The 25,764-nt window shown below is 43.1% G+C and overlaps 1 protein-coding gene across 2 annotated transcripts in view; it reads right to left on the reverse strand.

Annotated features, from left to right (window-relative positions):
* LOC110979894 (nucleoplasmin-like protein ANO39) overlaps positions 1–25,764 on the reverse strand; it is a 55,416-nt gene that overhangs the window by 18,805 nt on the left and 10,847 nt on the right. The window contains exons 8-10 of one of the 2 annotated variants that reach the window (XM_022236049.2): positions 25,338–25,428; positions 8,140–8,208; positions 2,690–2,752 (exon numbers count right to left, since the gene is read on the reverse strand). In XM_022236049.2, coding sequence (XP_022091741.1) covers positions 2,690–2,752; positions 8,140–8,208; positions 25,338–25,428 — 223 coding nt within the window. The remainder of the gene's footprint in view (positions 1–2,689; positions 2,753–8,139; positions 8,209–25,337; positions 25,429–25,764) is intronic. The other variant, XM_087144902.1, reaches the window with a different exon arrangement.

The following is a 25,764-nucleotide window of genomic DNA, read 5'->3' on the forward strand; positions in this document are numbered from 1 at the left end:
CCCCCCCACCACCACCTCTCCAACCACCACAAATGGATATTTACTAACACGCAGAGATTGTGGTCATTGCGGTTCTCACTGTCAGAAATAGCCCAAGATGACAAGAAGATGGCAGCTGCTGTACAGTAGAGTCTCTGCTTTCACCTTGACTGAGATTAACCACTAGCAAATGCAAGCCACGGCAGCAAGGAGGATTCCTCCCCTCCCCCCCAAAAAAAATTCCTTCCCTGTTTTCAAGAATTCACTGTGGATCCACCCAGCTTCCGTGAGAGTCACATCAGGGATAAACTGTTCAAAGCTCCCACTTCCTCCAACTTGTATCCTGATTTCTCCTTGGCGCTGCTTCTCTCTCCACCCTTCCCTCGCTTCCAATCCATCGCTAGGAAGACTATCATTCTCTCTCCCCCCTCCTCCCAGCAAGCTCTGCCCCCCCCCTCAATTTGAGCGCTGTAGTCAATGGGGGAGGCGAGGACAAGACGGGGCCAGCGCAGGAAGGCGACAGGAAATTGAGCTTCTTGAAGAGATTGATGGGAGAGTGCCTGGATCTGACCCCAGGTCAGTCAACGCCAGGAGGAAAAGTCCAAGGAACGGTACTAGACATCAGGCATAACAACAATTGGTGTGAGGTAGCGTTCTGCAGGGAAGACAATTCAACGAAGGACAAAGGGCAAAAGAAATAAAGGTTTTTGTGAAGTGCTCAAACATTCAGGTACAATACACACCAACTGCCTAACAGGCATAAGGCCAGAAGAAAGAGAAAAGAAAAGGCTTAGCTGGACAAAGAATGCAACAAACACAAAGCTGGACTTAGGTAAACTCACTACTACTCACTAGTGTGGGTGAAAAGCCATGACAACAGGCAGCGGTACATACATTCTTAGATGTACTAATAACAATGATACTGTTTACTGAAAATGGGTCACTTGGGAGACATTCCCATAAGAACATGCACAAACTTTACTGTCCATAATTAAATATTCCCAAATCTGATCTGAACCAAACCTTGCATGTTTTCAATTCAGACCCTAATCTATCATCTCTCAAAATTTGGACGGTAAAATTCGGCCTCCTGCTGGTAGCTGGGGCATTCGGGAGACATTAAAATGTCTCCCTAATGACCGATATCTCCCTAAGGTCGAAAAATTTACCACAAAATGTCTCCCTAATGACCCATTTGCAAGAATAATAATAATAATCAGTTCTTACATAGTGTATATTATGAAATGTCTCTGATGGATGACAACACGTGCCTGTAAGTCTCTGGTTTAGTTTGAATGTTAATCTGTAGGGCATGATTTGATATTGTTCTTATCTGTGTGCATGTGTATCTGTGTAAAGCAAGGAACATCAAATTCAGCTAACTCGAAACTGTTCCAGTCCATTATGTGACATCCACTCTCCCATTCCCAACACATGCTACCCTTTAAATCACAGTGTCACGAGATAGATAAGACAGTCTGCCGAACGAGCTTTAATGCCCCATGAAAAAAAAATCTTGTCCAGTTACAATCTGTTAGAATTATGCGCCTCGGCGTCTGCAATGAGAAGCCTGGTTATTTCCTTCAATCTATCCCACCTCTTTACCAACATAAAAAGTGAAAATAAAAAAAGGGGGGGAAACCTCTTACAGAGAGTAGCAGACTCCTTCAATTTGACGGCGAACGGAACTGGTAAATGTATAGTCAATTACCAGAGCTTTCCACAGACATAAACATTGATACAACCATTGGTTCCTAAACTACAGCCAGATCAATCAATTCTCCCGAGACCCTCCCAGCAGCATTTCTTGCACCATCATCAGCAGTGCCAGCAACATCACATTGAAATAATAAAACAAAAAAAAAATCCTCCCGGAAACCTATTTCCTCTCAGAGTTCAAGCATTCAAGAGAGGCAGCACTGGCCTGTGTCCAAATTGTGGCTCGGAAGTTTGAACACCAACTTTGGAGTTATTTTACTTTAAAGCCTATCGGTTGATGTCAGTCTTGGTAGACTGAACAAGTAAGCTGTTTAAATTTTGAGAGTACACAAATTGGCTACATTAGAAATGAATTCCAAATGAAAAAATTGAACAGTCCAGATGATGATCAAATCCTGCAACAGAATATCCAAGCTTCATTTTGTGACTGAAGACATAGTTGGACTCAACTTCGGCTACCACAGGATTCATTGTTGTCTTTCTCTCTTTGGAATGATCCCCTCCCCAAGACTCCAGCCCCCTCCAATTTCGTGAAGATGGAAGCCAAGGACAAGGACCTGCATTGGTGTGAGTCACGAGCGGGTAATACCAGCTAACCGTATTACCTAATGAGATAACAGCTTTAGTGACAGAGGAAAACGCCCAGGCTGACACCATGGCATAATACTGGTCTCAATCACGCCTTCGATAGTGGGATAGGGGAAGGGTGGGGAAAGCTCTAGGGGACACACTGAATGGCATTGTCTCCTCAGTTGATAAAATCTGGAGATCAAGGAATCGGCAAATTAAAAAAATAGCACATTAGTTTTTTTTTCAAAGATTGACCACTATGTTACAAGCACATCCCAAAATACTTTGGTTAGACAGAAAGTGAGAGGGACAGTACCTAAAACAGGACATGGGAGGGCGCTACATGCACGGTAGTAGTCTGGCACCCTGAATGGACAACTTCAGATCGGACATACATGAATCTAGCAAACATGCCACTCACCTCTTTAATCTTTCCTTTGATTTCATCCAGTCCAAGTACTTTCTTCTTTCCCTTGGCTTTAGGCTGTAATGAACAAAAATCAATCTGTGGAACTCTGTGCTACGGTACGTGCATCAAAACAAGCCTTCCCTTTTTGTGTCACAGAAAAATTAAGTCCCATACAATCCCACTATGATGAGACAGGTGAAAAGATCATAGACGCATTTAACACTAAGGAAGAAATTGACAGGTGTCATTTCTAAAGAGGGTTAAAACAATCTTCCACATTGACCCATGCAATGTAGTCACTTGACATCTGGGTTGTCAACTTGAAGTTATGTGCATTATTTCTGAAAACACAGTTACTCACTACACACGGCATTCATTGAAGGCAAACACAGGGAATACACTGATTCAAAATGTAATATTCGATACATTTCTAGAGTGTTGTAGGGATACATGTGCTACCGCCAACTCTGCTGGAAATGGTACAAAAATGGAAAGCCGCTCTGCCTTGTGCTGGCAGGTTTAATCGACAGCCAGGACGGGAAAAAAACAAAACCCCAACACTGCTAACCTACATGTACATTCGCACACATATAATGTCCCTATCAATGTGATTGGACTGAATTATACGGTAACAAACATCGCATTCACATCATGACGGGCGACATGAAGAAGCCTGCCTCCCTGCTCCAGTTATTATCTACCCGGAGCAAAGACAAACATCCAGGAGAAGAAAGTCTCGGGAGGGACGACCTGGAGAAGAGGAAACTCCTGACGAGAAACACCGGCAGTGACTTGTGACTCGAGACAGGAGAAAGGAAGACAGTTTTTAAAGGAAGGGGGGGTTTAAGGCAGACCGGGGGTTGAGTATGGAGAGATCATCAACAGGTACCGTACGACCCGAAGAATCCAGGATAAGTGTGGCTCATCATTCCCCTCAACATAAATGCTCCTCTTGTTTTCTCGCTTTAAATAGCACCAATGCTGCCGTTCAACATAACTATTTTGGGGGGATGGGTGGTACCTTGAAATTACCGACGTTGTTTCCCTGGTGCATGCACGTGCATCAGCGACATTGTCTACGGTCTAAAGTTAGATCCGGCAACACTACAGCCAGTGGAACGCCCAGTGCTGGCACTGGAAAACCTTCAAATTATCCACGCTCTTTTTTTTTCAGTTTGACACTAGCTGACTTTTTTTTGTTCTCGAGCAAACTGTGGCGTTTCTAATGACACTGGTTCATTTGAGAGAGCAGAGCGATCGTCACAACATTTACTCATATTAGCTTTTAAAACCTAGCAATACAATGCCTGCAGGAGGCACTGGGCTGTGTGAACTGACACAAAGTAAATCGGGGAATAAGGCAATTGGTAAGGGACATTATTTGAACCCCCTCCCAAACACATTACAGGTGGCACAGATTCCCTCAGATGTTTCCTCAAAGTCTGAAAATTCCAAAGGTACATGTAGCCCCATTGAAATCACAGAGAATAAGAACTTGAAAAAAGAAAGGCCATGTGAGGATCGTAAAGCATTTCAAAAAAGACTCGGCCAAAGTTTCTCTGAATGTTCACATTTTTGCCACCTGGTTAAAGGATAGGAGAGAAGGGACTGTTTCTTGCGTTACACTCTCCATGTACATTCTCACCTCAGAGTTGCTACACAAGACCGATATTAATTAGTTCCACACTAGCACTGATACAGTCCGGCTCAATTATTGCAATACTATGAAACAATAATAAACGCTCTAGCCTCCCGTGACTCCACGTACACTGAGGTTGCTCGATTCTTGAGCCACTAGATACCAAAAGTCAAGTTGCTTGACAAGACACTACTCAAGTAAATCCCAACGGCTACCGTATTTTTGTTGAATAATTTCAGTTTGATTTCTGATGTTTTACAAAGTATATTCCGCTGTTAGAATAGAATTAACGAGAGCAAAAGTACTTCACTTTTGAGCTTTATAGGCTCATTTTGCCTACGTCTGTGTCAAGGACTTTACAATTATCTATACATGTACATCAAATGTCTTATTTCTTCAATATATTTAGCGTCAAAAGTTGCAGAAATGCTTACTGCTAATAAAAAACTTAATACCTGAATCACAATGTGGTGAGTGGGAAGATGATTTCAAAGACAATAATTTTGTTACAAAATTCACGAGTGAACTGAACATTTAAAAAAATTGTATGAATAATTGGTAGCACCTGCCAAGAAAAGATACCAGATACATGAACCAGACACCTGTAGGTCACTGTGTCTGCTTTTCTATCATTCCAGCTATCACACCCAAACCTGTACCTCACCTTGCACAATTTTCTTGTTTACAACAGATACGTGCACTTTGCAAGTTTCCGCTTTGGATGGTTCAAAAACATTTCCAAATCAATTTCTAATGGCCTTCGTCACTGTTATCGCCTCTTAATTTTCTCGTCTGCACCTTCTGATTCACCTTGCACTTCCCACGCCTCCACAGAGTCGCTGACGCGGATCACCAAACACCCATCTTGTTGCGCAAGTTTTGCCTTGTAATTGGCAAAGCTCAAATGTTACAGCTTACGCACGCTGGGCGTCTGTCCTCCTGTCACCCCCCCTTCCCCCTTACAACATGTCGGGAGACACTTGTGAAAGGCTGATATGATGCGTGGGCCGAGGCTTAGGGCAGATAATGTCTTCACCTTGCGAGGGTATCCATGCAACCCATCCCAACTCCCCCACGTACCGGTAATTACCGCCACTCTAAAATCAATATGGCCCCTTATTACACAGCCAACAGAAATGTTTCCCTCTTTCTGTGCAGTACGCACACAGTGTGTCATCAACAAACAAATGACGATGCAACCCACACAATTTTTTTTTTCTCCACCAAACTGTTTGATATATACATGTATACACAAACACTGGCATTATCGCGGGCCACACTCCAAGTTGAAGGTCTAGCATTGGGGTCCAAATAACCAGTTGGCAGCAGACGTAAATCTGCCGGAAAGAACTTCTGAACCTTTTCAGGCTAGAGATTGAAGATTTTTGACATTTAGTAGAGTGGCTTAACATAACGTTGGCTGACTCTTGATGTCAGTCTGAGTGGACTTAAAGGACTCTTGTGGGTTTCCATTCCCTGCCATTATTAATTTTTTCTACCAAAACTGGGAAATTGTGTCACTTTTTAAAGTTTATCTTCACAATTGTTCCAATTTGTTAAGACTGTCACATATTAATCATCACAGCTTCAAATTCTTCAGTAACCCACAACTATACAGTATGTATTCTATGCATATACTTTCCGAAGTTAAGGTTTACATATACTTTCCAAAGTTAAGGTTTAGAAAATGAACGAATCTACCAAGGAAATTAAAAACAAAAAGATGCATTCAAACATAGATGTGCACCTTGGACACACAAGTGGCTCTGATGGAATCTGTAGCCAGATCAAGGCAGCTACAGGTGCAGGATGCTTCACTGTGGCAAGGTGTTAACAACTGATGTTAGTGGGACCTGAACCCAAGTCACGGTGGCCACAGGTGCGGGATGGATCACTGTGGCATGTTGTTAACAACTGATGTTAGTGGGACCTGAACCCAAGTCACGGCAGCCAAAGGTGCAAGATGCCTCACTGTGGCAAGATGTTAACAACTGATGGGAGCTGAACCCAAGTCACGGTGGCCACAGGTGCAAGATGCCTCACTGTGGCAAGGTGTTAACAACTGATGGGACCTGAACCCAAGTCACGGTGGCCACAGGTGCAGGATGCCTCACCGTGGCATGTTGTTAACAACTGATGGGACCTGAACCCAAGTCACGGTGGCCACAGGTGCAGGATGCATTAACGTGGCAAGGTTTTATGATAAATGCTAGGAGGATCAGACCCCAGGTCCCACCTGCTGTCCGCCTTGAATAGAAACACCCCCTTTTCGGTTGAAAAGAACTGTGGGAGTGTTCATTTTCCTGGTAGCGATGCAACCATAATGCATGCATTTCATACCGGTCGTTGTTTGTGAACCAACAAAGTGCAGTTCCCTCAAGAGGTGCCTCTGTCGCTGGGAAAATAGCGCCCTCTCTTGGTCCAGCTCAGGGCTCATAGACTATTGTGCACAGACATGGGATAAACTGGTACCACCACACTAAATGGGGAGGCCACAACCTACACTGTATCAGCTGATCCAGGTACGATCTGAAGCCAGGTAAGAGCCAGTGTGAACATGGGATGTACCTTTTTTGCAAGTAGGGATGGCCAAAGCCAACGACCCCCTTCAAACCTTGGATTCCAAACCCAATCCACTGTTATGTCAACCCAGGAAGGCTCATACAACTTGATCTATCAACCTTACAAACTCATGTAGAGCTTTACTAGTAACTGGTATACAAATGAAATGGCCCAAATTATTACACCCCCCAACAAGCCCCCTCCCCCTAGCTAGCTTCTGAGCACAAGGTCCACAGAAACCAATTCTAATTTGGCTGGGGGGGTCTTCAGTCTTCAGCAGTTTGTCACTACTGACCCCCCCCCTTTCCCCTCTAGGACAATTGGGCGATCTAGGGGATCAAGAATGCTTCCGTGAAACCCCCTTGGGCTATTGGTCACTGAAGGATGGGGGATTAGACGCACAGAGCCCTCGGGCAGTAACACCAACACGCACATGCCATATGTCAAGAGATAGTTGTGCATGGACTTCATATTAACCCAGATGGAAAAACCGGACTTGGAAAACAAAATAGCCAAATGTTGACAGAGATGACGACAGAGGCAGGAGACAAAAAACCAAATTGAAATGTCGTTGAAATTCCTCATTTACACCGGAGACAAACTGACATAACCTCAATCAACGAGTGAATACAGGCTGTGTGATTCTGGTGTGGTGGTAAATCCTCAAGTATTTTAGGTTTGGATACACGAAGCTCCAAATTCCTGTGCTAACATTTTAATAGCACCATGTGGACAAAACAACTTGATATCTTCATGGCAAGGGTAGGGGATCTGGTGTTATCCTCTTGATGAATCCACAATGGTGAGACTAGAGGAACTAATCACCAGAGTTTTTAGAAGGCCAACTGCAACAAATAGGTCTATGGTGTATATTTGAATTTGACCATAAGCCAACCCTTAAACTATCCATTTCTTGTGTTCTATATCAAGTTTTATATGTAAATGGTAAACTCACAATAATATTCAACTTATTAAGACATAGTTCCAAAATCCTGAAATGAGGAAAAATTCTGACAAATCTCAACTCTGATCAAGAGAGAAGCTGATGAAAGAGTTGTCAGCACTGGCAAGTTTTGAGAAATTAGGTAATTCTTAGATAGGAACTTTGGAAGAAAATCTTCAACAGTCAAGTAGACGATGAACATACATCCGTTTAAGGACAAGAGCCAACCCACAAACCAGCCCCACCTGTTCACAGTTAATGACTTCACAATTTTCTCTGACAACTTTGTTGTTCAAGTTTAAAGATGTCCATACTTACTGGTTTACTGAGCGCCTTGGCTACCGCTTTGCTGTCCCCCTTGGCTGATGCTGCGCCATTCATCTGACCCTGTGATGACAAAGACAAGCTCTCAAGATTAATTCCAAATTTTTCCCAATATTGGGATGAGCGTCACCGGGACTGCGTGTGCTGTGGTTTTTTTGTGTGCGTGACTCGATTGGACTGGGGTGCATTTTGGTGTTTCTCACCACAAACAGGGTCGACTGTAGAGGCCTATATTTTGTGAATTGTTTTGGGGAATTTGAGTGCTTGGCCACTAATGACTCAGCTCAGTACAGCACAAAATGCAAGGTCATTCGGGAAAAAAGCAGACGTGTGAGTCTCTGCATAGGGCCATGCTGATAGGGCAGACCTCGGATGCACATCCCAATAACCTCAGACATGCTTCATTCTGGCATGCATTGTTGGAATACCCTACTGGCTCATTCTTGCCAAATTCAAATAGATGAACAAAAATCACCAAGAAACAACCAAACTAATTCCTGGAAAAAGACTGCAAAAATCATCAGCACAGAATGACACCTTACACATATGTCAAACAAATGACATCGATTGATCAACCATCTTGGAGGCAAAGCCAGAACAGGTATGACACGCTCATTTCTATCTAAATGGTAGCAGTGGCTACTCAATAAAGGCATGCTACTGGCATTGTGTGAAGTCATAGCCAGGAAGCACGCAGTCCATAGCCTTACATGAGAGAGTTGTAATACATTATTATATAACAATGGATCCATTTGAATAGTGGCTTTAATGAAAAAACAAGATAAAACAAGAGTACTGTGGCCAACTTCAAAATAGATTAAGTATTGAGCTTTGAAAATCTCGAACACCCTGAAACTGGATGTTAAGGTACAACACATCACAGAGTACTAATACGTGTTTTGACAAACAATCATCATCACCATTGTTAAAACACAATGCAAATCAAAGCCACATGATGAAACAATTTGTGGAAAAACACTTCCCCTCTCCCTTCTGAAAAAAACAAGACAAAACCAAACCCAAAAAATTCCCAGATCTTGGCATGACAGAGGTTTATGACCAGAGGGAGGAATGGAATCTGTGGTTCTGCCTCTTCATTGGAAATGAAGTGCCTCGTGCCTGGAGCAGTCAAGAGCACTGCATTTTTGAGGTGGCCCCATGTACCGTACTGTACAATGTATTTTCTGGTATTAATAACTACCCAGATGTAGTACTATTTGTTCCACATGGCTGGCTCTGGCTGGCAATGCAGAAGCTGATTTATAAGTGGGATTTTTTCTCTCATTTCTTTTTTTTGGGGGGGGGGGAAGCTACTATGCCAGCCAGCCCAGCTCAGCTCAGCTCAGGACGTGCTGGGGTGTTTTCTTTGCACTTTGAAGTCACCGGGAAACACCAAATGAGGAAACTAAACACAGTATCAATCATCGTGGACATGTGTAGAGAGAGTCAGAGGTAGCCCAAACTAACAAACACTTCACAAGGGAAAGGGACGGGGGTAGCGTGGATGGGAGAGGGGAATCGTTTCAAGGGACTAGCTTATACCGGTAAGTCATGCTACAGGTTTGAAAATTGAAGTATTACACTGACTGGTATGCGATAATCACACGACAACAAAAGTTGGCCCTTTACCATGGTAATGTTGCCTACTCAGTGTTTCTAGAGAACTAGCGAGGAAGAACTTCCAAGCTTACTCACATAGAACTCTAAATCCACAACCTGCAGCTTGCTGGTACAGATGTCTTACCTCGTCGCTGTGCAGGTGTGCCAATGCATGATGTACATGTAAGGTACAGTGTACGTGTCACGCAAGACACTCCTACATGCACATGTAAATGGCGCTTGATTGGAACCAAGGCTTCCATGAATTATAAGACAATGGTGGGAGAAGGGATGGGGGTGGTCTCAGACTGCCCCTACTCTTCTAGTATTTTTGGAGCAACATCACCACCTCCCATTCATCTGTGTACAAGTGTGTTCCTATGAGATGTACTGGCCACCCAAGTCAACTTCCCAGCTTGCTGGAATAATTTGTATTTTTTTTGTAATGAACACTGCCTAAAAGCAATATTCGGTCAAAGCAAGACAACAGATTAGAAGAAAGTTGTAACACAAATGTCACTCCTCCTCCAAAACATACACCAAACCGCACATTCTTGGCATAAGAAACACAGTCTTGAGAGAGTAGCCTCCAAAATGGGCGTGGTATCATGGGCATGGAAAGATGAAGAAGGAAACTTGCCCTCTAGAGGTGCAAGTGCACTATCAAAATGGGCTAATAGGTTTATGTGTTCGAGGGTGCATGTACTTTCTACATGCGTCCAAAGTCCCCTTAACATAACTGCCATTTTTATCAGTGAGCACTTCAGCGTGAAGAACTCTTGGTTAAGAGCTTCCATTACAGAGACATTAATTTTTGGATGTCTTAATCACAGTGGACCATCAGAAAAATAACTGTCATGCTCATACAGTGTCACAGTCGGAGGATGTGAATCATTGAAAACTGCTGAAGATGAACAGAGTGTGGCTGCAGAGCGTAAGAGACGCGACAGATGTCTTGGACCTGTTGAAAAATTGAATTGACATATAAATGTAGCAAAGGGTTGAGGTGGCCACACTTGTAAATGAAAAGGAGCAGGTTCAGACTCTGCTAAGTACCCAGAGCACAGACCTCAGTGAACACAGCGGCAGGTGAAGAACCGGCATCGTGATGTTAATATCAACACTACTAATGTAATGTCTAAGCATGCATTGATGTGAACACGTGTTAGCCTGACTCCTAGTAAACCTCTGCTCCTTGGCGCTCATTCTCTCCTGGGTGCACAGAAGCACAATGGTTAGCAACTGCAGTGATGGATCCCACTCAGGGACTTACCGGTAACCAATCCCTTGGCCATGCTCAAACCCATATTTGAAAGCCTTTTCTGATACTATGCATACATGTATTGTAAGCCTGACGCTGAAACCAACGTTTAACAAAAGCGTCGCAGCTGTTACTATCACAGCAACAACCCCCCCCCAAAAAAACCACCTCCCTGAGTGATCTAAGGAGCTGAATTTGACAAGCAGATTAAGAACGGGCATCCTGATACTGTCAGATCTCATTATGGGCGGCAACCCCAGGCACAATGCATCCCTGCATGTACATGCAACAAGTATTTCACATCACGCCCTGCACCAAGTTGGGGCAGTCCGGAAAGTGAAGGCTCAGAGTGAAGAATGAAGGAAGGACACACACAGGAGGGTGGAAGGTGGACTCTCTGATAAAAAGAGGACATGGGGGAGGGGCAGATGGGAAGGCACACTCTCAAAGACAAAGCAGAAACATCATACATGCATTTCTTGCGTAGTGGGGTAGGGAGTACACTTCCTCAGGACTTTCCTTTGACAGTTCTAAGACTAAAGGATAAAAGAGCTGACAACCTGCACCGAAGAATGGATTGAGAGGCTTGGCTAGAGAGGGGTCTGTGAGGCTGGAATGGAGCCAAGAAGAAATGTTATTAATATGGCTCCCTCCCAAAATTTGTTGACACATATACATTGTAATAGTGAACTGGGAACTTCAAAATGGCAAGGACAACACATATGGTAAGCCAAATTTCCGCTAATGTTGGACTATACGCTTGCCACTTAAAAAATGAGTTACATGTTCATGTGCATGTATCATGCATAATCAGATACACACTAGTACACGTGTCAATTGATGTGTGATGTGCATGTACTCTAGATCTAAAGAGCGGCTATCATGAAGGCTAACCTTGTCTGGTCATTCTGGCAATCAAATTCGCTCATATACACTGTACACTGAACTGCTGGAGTGAGATTGGCCAATGATAAAAATAGCTGAAAACATATTAAAAAAAAGGCATCAAGAAGCTGAACTGTGAACATCTCCCATACTTTTGTACACAGTTAGTGAGGAAAAAATGCTGAAATCCAAAACACAAAAAAAGCTGAAATCAGCTAAATAACTGAGAAATCTCAACCTTGGAATTGCTAATCGCAATAAGTAATCACAAAATTCACTAAACTACCAGGAACAAAACCAAACTAGTGCAGCATTGCAGAAATTCTCCAGTCTAACAGAGAAAGGTACTGTAGTTATGCATGTTCATTAAGATCTATTGATCTTGAGTTTTCCGTGGACGGTAGTATCTCAGTGTTTTTTCCTCTATCCGACGACAAACAGCCTGAGTCAAGACACCCCTGGCATCAGAGCCCAAGGAGTAATGGATAGGATATGGGGAAGAGAATGGTGAATGGTTAACTTGAGGAGTAATGACTAGACCAACATGCTTCATCAATATACCGTAGGAACGACCTGAAAAGAGAGTAAAGGGGAGGGGGGGAGAATGCCAGCCTCTACATCGCCAAAACGGTCATTGACATAGTGTGCGGTGGTAACAATGCTTAACCCATTTAAGAGTAACAAATGCTCAGCAGGATATAATACGCATAGAAATCCACAACCGCACAATGGCAAAGTTAAAAAGCTTGCCTTTAATTATTGGCTCTCTCGGCCTATAATCTCACCAACTTCCATCCGGCAGTGAAACAAAAAAACATTTTCCCCACTACTTTCCGGCTGGATGGGTCCCTTGAGTTGGTGACGAGGGAGAGGGGGAGAGAGGTAGTGAGGAGATGGCAGGGCAAGGCAGTTCCCCTGCTTGCGCTCAATTGGGGCAAACGAGGGCGGGAACAGAAGTGCAACAAATAGTGCGGTCAGTGTGGCAACCGATCTGTCAGCTGGCACCGTACCATGACTGATTAATAAGTCTAGTTTTTAGCACCTAAGCCTTGCCATAAAAGGAAAAAAATCTTGCGCTTCACCACTCATGTGTAAAAGACACCTCTTCTGTCGTGGCCTGTCAAGAAATTTTATGAGTGGGCATCAGTGATGAATTGTCGAAACTTCAGTTAAAAACTGTAACACATTGAAAGAAATAAAAAAAATAGCCACCAATCACAAGGTGATCACCAAGTGACATGTGAAGTATTTTGTAACTGCAAGGATTCATATAAAAACAGACACAGTTTTATTTCAAGAAGACTTTTATTTCAAGAAGTGGTAAACAATATTTGTAAAACACACAGAAGATCTCACCCAAAACTATTAAGTAATATCAAACACATGCATACTCATATGTACACTTGTAGCACATCTGATCTTTTTGAATTTATGACTAAAACTCGGTTTCCTATGATGAAATGAATATTCAATTACATGCAAGGATGTTAGAATGCTCACATCGGGAATTCATATTTGTGCTTCTGTGACACCTTAATTGGCACCGATACATACATGTACATGAATGAATGTGTACACGTTATGTGGTGTGTCCTTTCTCATGATGAACCATTTGGTGGATGCATGCCATGCTAGTGGTACAGTGTATGTTATGAGACCTCAGAGGTGAGGTCAGCAGTCCAAATGTTTCACCATGTTTCAAAAACTGTTTTATGGCCCAAATCGTACACTGTACTGAAACCTCTGGCTTTGCAGCTACACGTACTGGTAGTTGTGTGTGCAGGGTGGGAGGCTGAGAAAGACAGGGTGAAATAGGGCAGGGCCACAAGGGAAAATTGGGGGAGGGGGTGAAGGTATATGAACATGCCAGCGCCAATATGTATACACATCCAAGCACAATGTAATAGTCTTCCAAATAAGAGTGACGGCAAAATCAATATTGTCTCAACAAGGGGGTTCCTACAGACGTGATTGGCAGGTGAAATCCCAATTTTTTTTCTCAGTTTTTGTGTCACTGGTGAGCTGACAAGCTGGAACAACACACCAGAAGCGAGATACCGAGAGAGAGAAGGAATACAAGGGAAAAAAGGGGGAATTTCTCCACTCACCACAAAGCAGCACGTACAAGTATGTATCACTGTATTATGTGCTTGTTGGGTCAGGGGCATGTATTGTTACTGTGGAACTCCACACGCTAACATTCACCATCATTGTTATCCAAGTCAATGAAATATCCTGTTGGCATTTTTTCCTTCGTAGTTTGGTGGGTGAAGCAGGTGGGGGAGGCAGAAACTATGCTTGTGGCTAAAACTGGCACCATTGCTGTGAAATGGCATACATGTACATGTAAGCATGTTCAAAAGAATGCCCGGCAATTTCACTTAAAAACTTTTCATCTAACAAGGTTTATTTTTCACAGCAGGAAATGATTTAAGTGGGAAGAAAATTACAGGTTAGTGTGAAAAGTTGGAAGCTAGTTATTTATTTTTCATCATTATTGTGACCATACATGTACACATTTGTGTACATTTTCAAGACAATGACATCATCATTTGGAACGTTTTACAGGAACAGAACAGGATTGCTTCACTGTCACATCTTGCAATGAATGATGCCACTTTGCAAATGTTCAGTTGCCATGTAGCTATGCCTTGATTGGAGCTGGAGCTGGAAGGGTTGATGGATTTCCAAAGTATCATGCAACTGTCTGACTGGTTTACATGACTGGTTAACAAAACCAATGGATGACCAATGGATTAACTGGAGTACAGGGGAGGATTTCCAACAACAACTTTACCCCTAACAATCCGGAAGCCTCCAATTTCAATAGGATTTTACATACCAGTGCACCCTAGTGGGTTCGAGTTCAGACCAGCGAGTGAATGTATCAGGATACGACGAACATCAAATAACTCATTACAGGCTGCAGTTTCTGGTTTCTAACAACCAGTACAGGTACATGTACCTTCTTCAGACGATGTTGCAATTTTCTTGAGTGATTGATCAAACAACATTTGCAAGCAGCCGCCCACACACATCTAGGTGGTCGGGTAAATGTTGGTGGACTTTTGCCCTCTACCTTATAAAGTGTACTGTGCAGGCGGGAGAAAGGATTGGATCCATTGGGTGGAAGCTTAGAATGTCATAAATGATAAATAGAAGTCTTTTCTGTGATTGAGGTGAGGATGAATGGGCAGGAAATGAAGATTAAGTCAAGCCGTGCACAGACAACCATCTTTTTGTTGCCGGGTTCCTACAGTTAGGCGGAACAGGTGGGGCTTTGTATCTCTCACAGATCAGTCAAGGGCTGTCATTGGCTCACACACCTCCACTCATTATGAATATGTATGAAGTCTATGACAATGCGCTGTCATTCATGTACGAGTACATGTACATGCATGGCATCTATAGGCTGACTTGGCACATGCATCATGCTTACATCATGGAGCATCCCTCTTTTTTTATCATTTTGTCATAACTGTGCCAACAACTATGCATAAATGTATGCGCACACCTTATCCAGAGCAATTCCTGCATTTAGCATCATAAATCCATTTCTTTTTCTAATCCCTATGAATTTTCAGTGTACGATTCTCCAATATCAAATGAAGCTTACCCACTTTATTTTTTTTCTCTGCAAAGAGGTCTTTTCCGGATGCTTGTTTTCCTTGGACCTAAATGTAATCTGCAGGGTATGTACGCAACCTAGCTTCAAAGAGACACCGCAGAAAGCTTCCATAACAAAAATCAAGGAAAGAGCAACAACTACACAATAGTACAAAGGCAAAGACCGAAACCAGACCGCTCAAAGAATACAAACACATTGTTAAAACATGGTTCAACTCCTCCATATGGTTTCAAGTTCACATCCAAACACAGCAAACAGTGGAACAGAAGGTGGAGTCTTGCTAAAAAGCTGATGTACAAAAGTACAGCACATGAGTATGTAAATGATTTAAAATGGTCATGTTGCGAGAGAAAAAAAAAACTGAATTTATAACACAAAGCTACCAATACATCTGACAAGCCACAGAGTACAAAAAGTTGCAACTCTGGCCTCAGGTGATGAAGCATAGGAAAGAATGATCCCATTTCTTTCCACAAATTTTTGCGCCTATTCCTCAAATGCTGTTTAAATGTGTGAAAAAGCAAAAGTTTACCTTCAATGATTCCATTGACGATCAAACATATTTGTTCTTTTTATAAATACATTGAAGATGTTAACAACAATCTATTTTTTGGTTTTGACTGGCCAGCTAACAGTCTAATGAACAGTAACATCCAAACGCAGCAAAGCTCTGTTATCTAACCGGTTCATCCATCAATACCCAATGGCAATGAATCCCCAGCAGACTTACATCCGGATTACATCAATTATGCGTGTTTAGGCCACAGGATTTCGGGTATTAATTTTATGCCAAATATCACGAAACCTTTCCCTCCAAAGCTGTCCCTAATTCGTTGGTTCTGAGCATTTAGAGGGAGGGGTGAATCACTCCCTTCTCTCCTCTGGCCTCCAAGTTGAGCCGTACTTTAAGGGAGGGGGGGGCGTGTGTAAAAAGATGAAAAGATGAATGGTGCTGTGACCAGGCGTTGATAGCAGAGGGTTTCCATCTGATAGCCACTAAGGATGTTGTTCATTAGCCCAAATTATCCAAGTGTAGACAAAAGATTGTGCAGAATTGCAATCAGCAGAGTCGGTGCTGGAAATCAGGGAAGTTTGACTGAAATGCCCGGGTTGGTTAGGCACGCAATGTACGTAAATGTGCGTCTTTCATCTGTCACTGAGGCCTACAACTGCCTGTATTGTCTGTAGGTGCAGCAGACCAGAACACACCTTCATTGATAATTACAGAATGAAATTGACTGATGCCACGAGGGCAGCCACAACCAATTTAGGGAGATGATCATGCATTTTCCCCCTTAAACCCAATACCCGAGCCTCCAGAAACCTGTCGTACAATACATGCACATGCACAGTGTTTTACCTGCATTTACATTATATCCCATGGGACTCTAACTCAACTCTAACTGCTTAAAACAATAGCACTGTTCTAGTTGGGCCGCACACAATGGTTAGACACGAGCACATTTCATTTGAGAGTTTTTTCCAAAGATGCATGTATGTAAATGTATGTGCACCCACATACTTATGCCATTGATGTGGAGACATACACTTGGTCCTTACACCAATTTTCTGGGGATCCAAAATTTTGTGGGAACAGTAGAAAGTCCCAGTAACTTGGTCCTCATTTAGAAATGTCCCATTTCAAATGCTGACTGCTCGTGTGATCTGCAATCGCTGCGCCTTTGGCCGTAACTGTGGGGATGTGCTGTTTGTACTTATATTTAATAGAAATGGAAAGACGTGACATTCACATTTATCTTGGTTACGGAGGAGAGGAAGCAGGCGTTGCTGGATGGGTGGGGCCCCTTACCTGAACCATGTCACGTTGCTATAAATAGCCCCAGCAGACACCTGTTTCTAGTACAAAAGATCAGCTGTGTGGGGATATGGAGTTGGTCAAGCCGAGACACCAGAGGGCGCCAGCAGGAATGCACAGAGCTGATCCTGCCATCTGTACCAACGATGGTGCTTGTACATCGTGCAAATATTGCACAAACACGAGAGTCCCCTTTGAGGATTTGGGACAACTCTTACATCACGGTGATGGAGAGGGAAAGTGTCAAAGATTCTATCCAAAATATTATGACATCAACACTTCAGACTGATTAAACCACCAGTCTGGTCCAGAGGGCTACCATTGGCTTCATACCTCCCGTGATATAATGTACACGTATGCCTCATGGATACAGTCTCATTCTACAGGATGGGGTCACCAAGGGACAAACGTGTTCTTTCAAGAACTTGACAAACAAATCAGCCCCAGGTGTGCTGCAGTTAGGTACAGCACAGCGTAGGAAGTGGTGCCGATTACCAACTGCAACGCCAGTCAACTCTGAGTCACACATTGCCCTGCACAGGGGAGCTGGTTTCTTGAACTGCTCTGACCGAGCCACAAGAGACACCCCCCCCTTTCCCAAACTCCCCCTGCTCCCTAGCAGTCCAAACCCCCTGTGTGTACATTTCTGTGACTCAGCACCCCTGCACGGCTGGCTCGCAAGGGGTGGGGACACTCCCCTGGGTGCAGTCAAGTACCCTTCCCAGATCCTGTGCCGGGCAGCTCTGGCATTTGTGGTTTGCGACACAGGTCCTTGGCCTTTAAGTTGTCAGGCAGAAGCTATTCAGTTTATGAATTTATGAATGGTGATACTGCAATTTACATTATACTTATACAAATACATGTATGTGTTTATCTTATGCACTCGGCTTGATCTGACTGAAGCATTCTGATAAACATTGTGACTCAAAATGCCACTGATATGCTTAGAGCCACATTTTGTCTATGTGCAAGAACTGTAATCAGTAGAACATCTCTTTCAAATCTCAGAATCTCAAAATGACTGAGAAATGTCAGACAAATTGCTTATCAGTTATCACTCCCTCATTGTTTTGACCAGAAACCTCCCTGTCTCTTCCAACCTGTCCACTTTGCAAGAAACCAATGGTACAAGAACTACCCAGGTGCCATCGAGCCCTGTGTTGCCATAAAAGTGACTGGGCTCTACCTTCCTCAATCATGCAAAAATCCTCCAAAACGTTTAAACCTTTGTCTTGTGAAGAACCTCGAGAGCCTTTATGCAAGGACCTGAATGCCCTTTACAAGAAGACAACAGACAATAATTGATTTCTATCTAGCGGTGATGGGCCAATGTATACTTGACATTCCAGCAAAATGTGTCCTCTGCACAAGTTAATTTCAATTAATTGTAATACCTCGGTCCAAGCTTTGATAAACACGCTCACACAAATGTAAACTAATCGCTTCCTGTTCTTGCCGATAAATTACCCTTTCTAATAAACAGCCTCATGTCCTTGACGCCAGTGTCTGACAACTGAACATGTGAACTGCATATACATGTATCTCAGTACCTGTACAGTGGCTCTGGGTAAAATCCGTTATGGATTAGTCCGTTATGGTCACTACGAGGATCAACAAAATAATGCATCAAAAAGTTGGGAGATGATGCTAATTTTGAAAAAAAATGAACAATTTCTACTAGTTCATGACTGCCTGCAAGAATTCAGTAGGCCTACTAAGAAAATGGGGGCAAGATTGCATCAGATGTGACCCAAATTTTAAAAAATGGGGTTAGAGGAAGGGGAAGTACCTACAGACCATGACATCATTACCAAATGGGTCAGTCCATGCCGATTGGTCAAATGATGAATAACACTATGGGATATCGGCAAATGAAGGGCAGGTGGTTTAAACTGACAGTAGGTACATGTACCTTACCTCATGGGGGGCGTTAAATACAGTCCAACCTCGTTAATAAGAGCACTGTCAATACAAGATTCTGCTTTTTTTAGGTTTCTACATTTTTAGGTCCAATCCTTTGGTTTTCATTCCTGATAATACAAGGTTCCTGTAATAACAAGGTAATTCGCCAAGTCCAAAGGACTACTTATAAACGAGGTTCGACTGTATATGAATAATTGTCCTCTAAATTGGATTTAGTCCCTGAGCTGGTCTGTGCCCATTGCAGGGCCACCTAATTGGGATCACTTAGTGCTAATTACGGGGCCATTATCCACTTTGCTAATCTACACTGAAGTCTGACAGTGTCTTATAAATTGGGTTACCAGCCAAGGTTTGGTGACATAATTTCTGTTTAGTACTCATTAGGGTAGCTGGCTTCTGTCAGCAAGTATGGTACTCACTTATTGGTCACTGAGAATAGCAGACTCACACAATTTAAACTTGTGCATTCAAGTTTTGTGTGAGTTAGAGGTCTATTTTAGCTCATCAGGAGAGTGAGACTGGAAAAGGGAACAAAGATTTGTCCTTTCAACAGACAGTTTGCTTGCATGTCACCATGAAACCACCAATTTCAATAATGATGTTTTTATTCTTATTACTTCCAGAGGATTCTTATCCTGACTGTTTCATACTGAAGTTGTAGCATCTTCTTTCCACCTGCAAGTGACCTTTCCGTACCCCTGGTAACTCTTCTGATGCCCAAGCTCTTGCATTTATCCTGGACAACCAGTTTTTACCCCTTGAACTCCACTTTCTGAGCACATCCACTGACAATACAGTTGTCTTAGAGAACCTTGGACTTCTCATCAATCCTTACATCTCCTGGTTTTATCTCTCCAGCCACCTTTTCACCCAACGACCCCAATGATGTACCCAAACTCAGTCCACTGGCACCCTCAACATCCCAGATTCATGGGAAAACACCTTAACGCAACCACGAATCCCAGAGTTTACCCCCTACAGTAATCCCTTCAAACAGTACCTTTGAATACCCAAAGGTTTCTGCCTTTCCCCTCTCCAATGCCCTTAAATAAACTCTTGGATAGAAAAACTAAAAAAATGAACTCCTCGTAGAATCCTTGGATTCTGAAGTAAATATCCCTCATCCCTTCCCAACCACGCTCTTGGAGTCCTCAAGAAGGCTTTTTCCCAACTGCCCTCTGTTAAACACTCTCCAAGCCCCTCCTGATTCCAGAACTTTACCCTTACATCCTTCCTAACTGCACCCTGGAACCTTGCCCCTGTAAACTCTCCCAATTGTACCCCAAATTCCCAATTTTACCCCCTTGAACCCTTTAACTGTTTATGCCCCCCAATTTTTTTTCTTTTAATTCTGATTCCGTGCATGCCAGAAGAGCCCGCCAGGTGAAGTGCTATGTCACTGTTCCGATGATACATTTCTGACATCCTGTGTACCCAGCAGTTTCTTCTGTCCAGGGCAAACATACATTTTGTAACTTGACTGGGGTTGACCAAACTTGCCCCAGTTTGATCTTATCCTCACACTTAAAGGCACTGCATGAGTGCACAGGAAAAAACAGGAAAGAACAAGAGGAAAAGATTTCTTATTATCTCATCAGTCGAAAGAAAACTGATTGAAAAGGGGTTGTATCAAGATGTGAAAGGTAGAAATTAGTTTTGCCAATAAGATAAGAATTGGAATGTAAATATACGGTTATGCAGTAACACAAGTAGTAACTTTTAGTTGTTTTAAGGAGTGTGAAAGGAACAATGTTGACATTGATTGATCTTTAAATGCTATTTGATTAAAAGGGTTCCACTTCTGATCATTAGTAGTCAAAACAGATGTGCCCCGGAGGGTCATTAAGGCACGTGTCTAGCGGCAAACCTAGATAGAAACATTTTGTGAATGTGCACTGCGATGTCTGATGACAGGTGTGCAGCAATAAGTCTGGGTAGGAAAGCAGGCATCGCGATCCATCCAGCCTCGATCCATCACAGAGGAAGACACAACAGGATGTACGGTACCTCCAATTGATCTAGAATTCAAAAACATCGCAACTGACTGCGCACTGCCGCCTAGGTTTATCGGCACCTCATCGCAGAGTTCTCCGTCCCTGATGCCTGGACTCAAACAGCTCCCATTCACCAATGCTCGGAGGCATTAGTCAGTGAACACAAACAAGGTGTCTGCTGTTTTCACACTTAGAAAAAATACCACCTTCTAAAAAATATCTGAACAAAGGGGAACACTGTCCCCGACGCAGGGATCATTTAAAGAGTTGCTGGTACAAAAACGAGCACTTGAAAAACTCCGGTATCTAATGGGGGTTAGCATGAATGGCGAGAGTGAATGACTGTGAGTTTACACCAGCATCCCTAACAGGCATGAAAACATGGCTTGGGAAATGCTCAAGTGGCAAATTGGAGTTTCCTTGAAGTTGTCAATGTCTAATATCAGAGAAAACACTTCATTTCCTACTGAACTTTGGCAATGTGATGATCAATGCTTAGGGGGGTTGTGCATGAATTAACTGAAAGCCACATGTACATCGTACATGTAACTCCAAGATAAGGAAAACTCGGGAAACTCAAAATGTTTCAGTTTACGAGGGACGTGCATTTAACATACATGAACATGTACATGCCCATTTCAAAGACACCATTATTACTTGAGTCACTAACTATCGACAAGTAACAACTGACCAAATAATGAATTTTCAGGTTGACCAACAGAAAAATATGGAATTGATGGCTTACAGATGCATGTCTGATTGATTGGTCCGATAAATTACTTATAACTTGGTTGAATAATTGGTGCATGGATGCAATACAGAAACCAACTGACTGACCAAACAATCAATTAACTAAACAACCAACCTACCCACCCATGAGCTGACATTCCAGGCAACCCAAAAGTGTACCCACTGACCAACCGGCTGACAGACTGTCAGAGGAGCTGATTCACTGGCAGGTCATCTGCTTTCAGTAGACTGAAAATCAGCATGAAACGACTGAACTAGTACTAATCCCAGGCCATTCTTTTTGATGGGGACGGGGGCATCTCTGAAGGTGCATGGTCAATCGATGTTGTCTTACTCCTACTTCTCTCCTGGTAATTACAACACTAAGAGATGTGGAGTTGATCCCCAACCAGGTAGGATCACAGATTTGCATGGCCCTCAAGCAACATACTTCATTAACCGTGTTCCCCTGGATCAATCCAGGGCTCTATTCCGAGATAGAAGCTTAATGCAAGCTGGTAGAATCTGGCGCCACCAGTGTGCTTAGCAAAGATTTCTTTACCACCACATCACACTAATGATGCATGTCCGATGCAAATTATTATGCATTCCACGACTGTCGGATTTTTTCAGCGATGTCGACTTTAAATTCAAGAGGACAAGATGTGGCGGTGCACAGAGATTTCTGCCAGCAGACAAGATATCCAGATGGAATGTCAAAGTGGCGACTTTGATTGGAAGTGGGCTATAACTGTGATTAGTACTGCCCTGTAATCTGGCAGATCTTAGTGCCATCGGTACCCCCTCCCCTTCCCAATGGCACCCGGAAATGAGAACCTGGAAGAGCGGTCATATACCACTACACAGCTGGGGTTGACAAACGAGCTTTGCGCCTGAAAATTGGAGCTTAGGGGTGCACTCCAGTCTTCACAGGACTCGGATCAATCAAGGAAGGCTGTATCTGGATTGGGTACTGCCTCGTGCATATCGCTGGAAGAAATCTGACTGGCAGAAGGGAAGGGGGCCATGTTACCTTAAGTCCAACCCTACATGCAGAGGGGTGTATAAATTGACTAGACAGCAGAAGCAGCTACCTGTAATTGGGCTACTGGGGGCTGCTGCATGCATCTAGAGTACTGTAATGAACTGTAGACACAAACCAAACAAATTGGAGAATGGATTTACCACATGTACTCCTGCCAAGTTTCTGGCAGGCATTGAATGAAATGATTCATTAGAATGATCTCACATTCCTTTGGTTGACATTGACAATGAAGATTGAGTAATGGACACAAGCCGGGGGATATAAGCTGAGAAATTAACTACACAGACACTGGGGTACATGCATAGTGTTTTCTTCGAGAGCAAGTGTTATTTTGCCAATGCACGCAACATCAGGGATTGCTTCAGGGGCAAATGTTTTTTACTGTGCCAGTATCGGTGCGGATCAGAAGGATTTGAGTCAGCAAAACTAATTATCATTTCATTCAGCTTTGACACTCGTCCTTGGCAAGGTTGGCAGCATTTAAAACATATCCTTTTGCCTGCTATCCTGTTGAAAAACTGTTACTTGATTACTTCTTACAGAAAAGACGCGTCCAAACTCTGTGACTGTTTGTATTACCTTAAAAAAGGAAGGTTTACAAGTGCAAAGACAAGAGACACTCAACACTGTCATTCCAGCAGAATTATGTGTTGTTGTGTGCATTTACGGGGAGTTTGGGAACCGGATACCCGATTCACGTAACAGGCGGGTACCCGGGTACCCTTAACTATAGTAAAGATCCGAGAAAAAGGCAGAAGTTTTTCCAACTTGTTCATGTCTGCACCTTACCTGTGGAGCTGCTGCGTCACTGCGAGTGACGCACCTACCATCTCACTTTCCCTACAATCAGCAAAAAATTGCAAGGGCCTAATCTGCCACTAACGCTAAATTCCATTTTGTTTGTTCAGAGATACAGTGAATAAAATTGTACACTTGAAGTGTGAAATAAAATACAATAAACCTGAGGTTGCTAAATCCCTGTTATGGAAAGTTTGTCCTATGTTTTATTCAGATTTTTTCCAGTAGTTTTCAGGCAAGTAATCAATAGAAAAGAACGCATGCCTTTCTAACATGCTGGATCAAATTTCACCAACATAGTTTCGGGTAACAAAGTTTGACAAAATGGAGTCGGGTACCCATAATCAACGATTCAGTTTCGGGTGCCTGGTCACTCGGCCCGGCCCTAATTGGGTGCAACAATGCAAATTAATACTGGCAACTTCTTGGAGAACTTTGTATGCAGTCCAACACGGCAGCTCTTGGGACACCAACATTTCTGCACTTTCTTCAGGTCCCCATTCACATCTTACTCCTGTCTTCAACTATGGTGACTGCACCACCAGAACGCTGTGACGCACCCACTGTACTTTTTCACACCGATGAGTGTCATGTTTCACTTTGACATGTCTCCAAGGTCAATGGATGAGTTAATTCCCAACAGATCACTGTCCATCTTGAACAGTTCCATCTCTCCTTCCCCCACACAGTCATCAATACAAGAAACTGAAAGGTGAGTCACCGGCATGAAACTCCAAGATGGAAGTAAAAAAGGGGGCAGATATGCTACTGTAACTGTGGATCAACAATGGAGATCGACGGCCAGAAAATTCCAAGTGCCCCCTCAAGGATTGAGACGGCAATGACGGGGTCTGGGCATTTACCCCCATGCATTCACTCACAGATTCAAAGACTTTTGACAAAGCACAGAAGCTTGACTGAGTTTAGCACAATTACTACTGACTACAACTTTTGGAAGACACAAAAATATAATTTAAACATCTCTGGAAGGTTGGGGTTGAAATCCAGCAGAATTTTCTTCCAACTATTACTTATTTACAGAAATTTCAAGCACCCAGCATACTTATCGACCTACACAAAATCAATGAAAAGTGTACCTAAAGTTCACTAGAAACTGCCATATAACCTTTTAGCTCACACACAGCTAGCAACTTCATTTTTCTAGATGGAATTTCAGGCTATTCATGGTGAAAGACAGCAGAACCGGGAGACTCCCGGTTCTTTTCAGAACCACACATACTTATTATTCATGTTTCTATTTTTCGAAGGAAGCCACTCGATGAAAAACCCCATTTTGTAAAAATCAGCTTGTGCCTGCTAGGTACGATACACCTTATAAAGCATTTCTGGCTGGTGGCCTGATTATTTGAGCAGTTCTCGGCACATGACAATGCCGCGTGCCTCATCACTACACAACTCAGCTACCATCGTCCGTCTCTGGAGCTACTTCTGCATATGAGTCCTAACTACAAGCATTCCCCATCTCCTGACAGGGCAACAGCAGTCTATCTTACCTTTTTGCTTGCCACTTTCCTCTTAGCAGGTTTCTCTGGTGATTCATCATCTTCATCTTCCTCCTCCTCGTCTTCCTCGTCTTCCTCATCACTGAAACATTATCAACACAGATGTCATTCTCGGGAGTCAAGTGCAGATGTAAATCATGCTGAATTGAAGACAGTTTAGCCCCCTACTTGAATGCATTGTTTCCAAAACTCCTAAAAAATACAGCAGCAGAAGTTCCAGGACGGATATCTAGCTTTCATATTTGAGGACAAAGAAGTCATGAAATGCAGAATGACTAAGAGAGTCTAATCATTTCCAGGAAATCTTCGCTGTCTTTGGTGAAACTACCATTAATCACTTGCCGCTAGGGTTTCCGGTACCAGACACGTATGCTTTATATGCGTGGCTGGGGTCTCCCAAATCGGACAAAGGAAACTG

This window comes from Acanthaster planci, linkage group LG13 (genome assembly GCF_054643075.1).
Source record: "Acanthaster planci isolate LZ-2023a linkage group LG13, COTS_SCS, whole genome shotgun sequence".
Classification (NCBI taxonomy): domain Eukaryota; kingdom Metazoa; phylum Echinodermata; class Asteroidea; order Valvatida; family Acanthasteridae; genus Acanthaster; species Acanthaster planci.